The 5,525-nt window shown below is 37.1% G+C and overlaps 1 protein-coding gene across 1 annotated transcript in view; it reads left to right on the top strand.

The window, feature by feature from the left end:
* The window catches only part of LOC107565495 (low-density lipoprotein receptor-related protein 1B-like), a gene marked incomplete at its 5' end in the record, with an annotated part of 57,686 nt that overhangs the window by 10,351 nt on the left and 41,810 nt on the right, over positions 1–5,525 (top strand). Inside the window, one exon of the mRNA XM_016250734.1 lies at positions 5,067–5,176. Within this exon, the coding sequence (XP_016106220.1) occupies positions 5,067–5,176 (110 nt within the window). The remainder of the gene's footprint in view (positions 1–5,066; positions 5,177–5,525) is intronic.

The raw sequence follows: 5,525 nt of genomic DNA, 5'->3' as shown, positions 1-5,525 counted from the left end.
ATATATATATATATATATATATGCAGTGCCCTCCACAAGTATTGAAACAGTAGAGACAAAATTGCACTGTTTGCTGTGGAGTCAAGAAATCTTTAAATATTTTTAAAAGATGAATATGAGACAAAACTACATAATGTCACAATTTATTATTAGCTGTTTCAACACATACATGTTTTACCAAATAAAAAGGACAGCCCTTTTAGAGTTCATCCTATCTGGTATACGTATAAGCATACGTATTGGAACAGTTGCCTCACAGGTCTTTCTGAGTGTTCAGCTGTGTCCTGTTGCATTAATTCTTCAGATATTCAGTTATATCCAATGGATCCTCATCCATTGTTTCCTCATTCACACACAAACCAGGATGAAGACGAGGGAGCTGACTTTGAGAGAAAAGCAAGCAATTTGGATGCTAAAAGACAAGAGGAAGTCAATTAGAGCTATAGCAAAAACAATGGTCATGGAGAAATCAAGAGTTAGGAAACCACCGGCAACATCAGCAACCAAGAACGACCTGATCCGCTGAGAAACACAACAGTAGTTGATGACAGACAAATCATAAAAGCTGTGAAAATGAACCCTAAAATACAGGTCTGTAAAATCACCAACAACCTCCAGAAAGCTGGGGTGATGCTCTGACAATCTACTGTCCGCAGGAGACTTCGACATAGAATTACAGAGGATACACAGCAAGATACAAACCTCTGATCAGCACCAAACATAGAAAGGCAAGATTAGAGTTTGCAAAATCCAGTAGAGTTTTGGAACAGAGTTTTATAGACAGATGAGCCAAAGATGAACCTTTATCTAAGTGAAGGGAAAGCAAAAGTGTGGAGAAAAAGGGAACTGCAAATGATCCTAAGCATACATCCTCATCTGTAAAGCGTGGTGGAGGTGGTGTCATGGCATGAGCATGCATAGCTGTCTCTGGAACAGGTCCTCTCAATTTTAATGATGACTTAATGTATGATGACAGTAGCAGAATGAATTTGGAAGGGTACAAAACCATATTGGCTACCAATATTCAAGAAAATGCCACCAGACTCATTAGAAAATGCTTCATATTGGATCAGGACATTGACCCAAAACACCCTTCCAGTTCAGTCAAGGAGTTTATTAGGGCAAAAAAAAATGTAAAGTCTTAGATTGCCCAAATCAATCTGCAGATTTAAATCCGATTGAACATGAATTTCACCGTCTGAAGAGGAGGCTAAAGACAGAAACTCCCAAAACAAGCAACAGTTGGAATTGGCTGCATTAAAGGCTGGAAAAAAAGCATTTCAAAGGATAAGACCTAGAGTCTGGTGATGTCTGTGGGTCGCAGACTCGCTGCTCTGATTGCACACAAGAGATCTGCAACTAAATAATAGCTTCTAATCTTTTACATCTGCCTTAAGTTCAACTGTCCCAATACTTATGCTCACATCAGATAGTGGGATGAACTCTAAAAGGACTGTCCTTTTTATTTGGTGTTGAAACAGCTAATAAAAAAATGTGACATTCTGTAGTTTTGTCTCATATTCATATATATATATATATATATATATGCAGTGCCCTCCACAAGTATTGAAACAGTAGAGACAAAATTGCACTGTTTGCTGTGGAGTCAAGAAATCTTTAAATATTTTTAAAAGATGAATATGAGACAAAACTACATAATGTCACAATTTATTATTAGCTGTTTCAACACATACATATTTTACCAAATAAAAAGGACAGCCCTTTTAGAGTTCATCCTATCTGGTATACGTATAAGCATACGTATTGGAACAGTTGCCTCACAGGTCTTTCTGAGTGTTCAGCTGTGTCCTGTTGCATTAATTCTTCAGATATTCAGTTATATCCAATGGATCCTCATCCATTGTTTCCTCATTCACACACAAACCAGGATGAAGACGAGGGAGCTGACTTTGAGAGAAAAGCAAGCAATTTGGATGCTAAAAGACAAGAGGAAGTCAATTAGAGCTATAGCAAAAACAATGGTCATGGAGAAATCAAGAGTTAGGAAACCACCGGCAACATCAGCAACCAAGAACGACCTGATCCGCTGAGAAACACAACAGTAGTTGATGACAGACAAATCATAAAAGCTGTGAAAATGAACCCTAAAATACAGGTCTGTAAAATCACCAACAACCTCCAGAAAGCTGGGGTGATGCTCTGACAATCTACTGTCCGCAGGAGACTTCGACATAGAATTACAGAGGATACACAGCAAGATACAAACCTCTGATCAGCACCAAACATAGAAAGGCAAGATTAGAGTTTGCAAAATCCAGTAGAGTTTTGGAACAGAGTTTTATAGACAGATGAGCCAAAGATGAACCTTTATCTAAGTGAAGGGAAAGCAAAAGTGTGGAGAAAAAGGGAACTGCAAATGATCCTAAGCATACATCCTCATCTGTAAAGCGTGGTGGAGGTGGTGTCATGGCATGAGCATGCATAGCTGTCTCTGGAACAGGTCCTCTCAATTTTAATGATGACTTAATGTATGATGACAGTAGCAGAATGAATTTGGAAGGGTACAAAACCATATTGGCTACCAATATTCAAGAAAATGCCACCAGACTCATTAGAAAATGCTTCATATTGGATCAGGACATTGACCCAAAACACCCTTCCAGTTCAGTCAAGGAGTTTATTAGGGCAAAAAAAAATGTAAAGTCTTAGATTGCCCAAATCAATCTGCAGATTTAAATCCGATTGAACATGAATTTCACCGTCTGAAGAGGAGGCTAAAGACAGAAACTCCCAAAACAAGCAACAGTTGGAATTGGCTGCATTAAAGGCTGGAAAAAAAGCATTTCAAAGGATAAGACCTAGAGTCTGGTGATGTCTGTGGGTCGCAGACTCGCTGCTCTGATTGCACACAAGAGATCTGCAACTAAATAATAGCTTCTAATCTTTTACATCTGCCTTAAGTTCAACTGTCCCAATACTTATGCTCACATCAGATAGTGGGATGAACTCTAAAAGGACTGTCCTTTTTATTTGGTGTTGAAACAGCTAATAAAAAAATGTGACATTCTGTAGTTTTGTCTCATATTCATCTTTTAATCATATTTGCAAATGTCTTGACTCCACAGGAAGCAGGGCAATTTTGTCTCTACTTATGGAGGGTACTGTATAATTCACACACACATACAGTATATATATACAGTGGGTACGGAAAGTATTCAGACCCCCTTAAAATTTTCACTCTTAACAATATTGCAGCCATTTGCTAAAATCATTCAAGTTAAGTTTTTTTCCTCATTAATGTACACACAGCACCCCATATTGACAGAAAAACACAGAATTGTTGACATTTTTGCAGATTTATTAAAAAAGAAAAACTGAAATATCACATGGTCCTAAGTATTCAGACCCTTTGCTGTGACACTCAAATATTTAACTCAGGTGCTGTCCATTTCTTCTGAGCATCCTTGAGATGGTTCTACACCTTAATTTGAGTCCAGCTGTGTTTGATTATACTGATTGAACTTGATTAGGAAAGCCACACACCTATCTATATAAGACCTTACAGCTCACAGTGCAAGTCTGAGCAAATGAGAATCATGAGGTCAAAGAAACTGCCTGAAGAGCTCAGAGACAGAATTGTGGCAAAGCACAGATCTGGCCAAGGTTACAAAAAAAATTCTGCTGCACTTAAGGTTCCTAAGAGCACAGTGGCCTCCATAATCCTTAAATGGAAGACGTTTGGGACCACCAGACCCCTTCCTAGAGCTGGCCATCCGGCCAAACTGAGCTATCGGGGGAGAAGAGCCTTGATGAGAGAGGTAAAGAAGAACCCAAAGATCACTGTGGCTGAGCTCCAGAGATGCAGTCGGGAGATGGGAGAAAGTTGTAGAAAGTCAACCATCACTGCAGCCCTCCACCAGTCGGGGCTTTATGGCAGAGTGGCCCGACGGAAGCCTCTCCTCAGTGCAAGACACATGAAAGCCCGCATGGAGGACTCCAAGATGGTGCAATATAACAAAGAGTGAAAAATTTAAGGGGGTCTGAATACTTTCCGTACCCACTGTATATATATATATATATATATATACACACACAATTTTATGTAATAATTATAAAATACTATTTTTCATGAATCATAATGAAATTAATTTTAATTAATTAAATTGTAACAATTTGTATTATTTACATTGAAATGATTACTATAAACTTCAAATCATTACATTACATATTATTTAACATTATATACATTTTAATAATAATAATAATAATTATTATTATATTTTTTATATTATATATTATATATTTTTTATTATATTCTTAAAATTACTATTATTAAATCATACATATTTTCAACTTAATCTGTGTGTGTATGTATGTATGTATGTATGTGTATATATATATATATATATATATATATATATATATATATATATATACATGTGTATATATATGTATATACAGTATATATAAATATGTATACATACTAAAAATGATCATGTTTATATTATATTGCATAATATATTGATTTGTTTTTCAACTTTTATCTAAAGCACCCAAGAACACTCAAGAACTCAGAATAATGCATGTTCCGAACCTCAGCTTCATCTGTTACTTTAACCCCAAGAGACTTGAAGTGTATCTCCCTTTCTTTTTTTTTTTTAATTGAGGTCTCCATGCCATCTTTCTTGGCCATCGTCTTGAATATTTCAGCATTGTGTGCTGTGCACAGAGTACCTGAGTCCATCCACGCCTGCAACGCCCAGTGATTTATTCTGATCGTAAGACCACTGGAGATGCATTCAGAAAGCTCTCACACTCCCTTTCCATTTTTTCGGTTCTTCCCTGTGACTCAAGGCAAGCCGGGGAAATTTTACCCTATGATTAATATTAATGTGGCTGAAAATACTTCAAAAAGTGCAGCCAGAAATCTCTCGCAACCTCTCGCTGACCGAACTGTAGCTCGGTTTATTTCAGACCGCAGCGATCTACAGCAGGGAGTCACGTGGAGTCCCAGGACATGTAGATTGATGCGTCTTATTATAGGATTATTTGACTTAAGATTTCTTGTCTTGACTTTATTTTGCGAATTCCTTGTGTCTGCGCAGCTCGGCCGACGTCTTGTGCTCAGAACGAGTATGTTTGTGTTGGAGGAGGTTGCGTGTCGGCTGGTCAACGCTGTGACGGACAAAATGACTGTTCAGATGGATCTGATGAGGTCAGTTGGGTACATACACAGAAGAAAGGCATTGTTTGATTACAATAAAGTGATTTTCTAAAATATTTCTATACTTTTTAAGTACTTCTTAACGGGATAGTGCACTCAAAAATGAAAGTTGTTATAATTGACTTGCCCTTATGATGTTCCAAACTTGTATGGCTTTGTTCTTCCTACAGCACATTAAAAATAAGATGTTTTGAAGAATGTTTCTGCTGTTTTGATCAACACGGTGAAAGTCAATGGAGTCCAAAACTTTCAAGCTTCAAAAAGGACTTGTTTTAATCTAGTTGTGCAAAGCTAAACTGTGCCAAAAATTATTTTGTAATTATTTGTCAAAAATGTATTT

The sequence above is a fragment of the Sinocyclocheilus grahami genome, unplaced genomic scaffold (assembly GCF_001515645.1).
Source record: "Sinocyclocheilus grahami isolate Dianchi unplaced genomic scaffold, SAMN03320097.WGS_v1.1 scaffold1005.1, whole genome shotgun sequence".
In the NCBI taxonomy this organism is placed as follows: Eukaryota; Metazoa; Chordata; class Actinopteri; order Cypriniformes; family Cyprinidae; genus Sinocyclocheilus; species Sinocyclocheilus grahami.
This window is presented reverse-complemented; position numbering and strand designations above follow the sequence as displayed.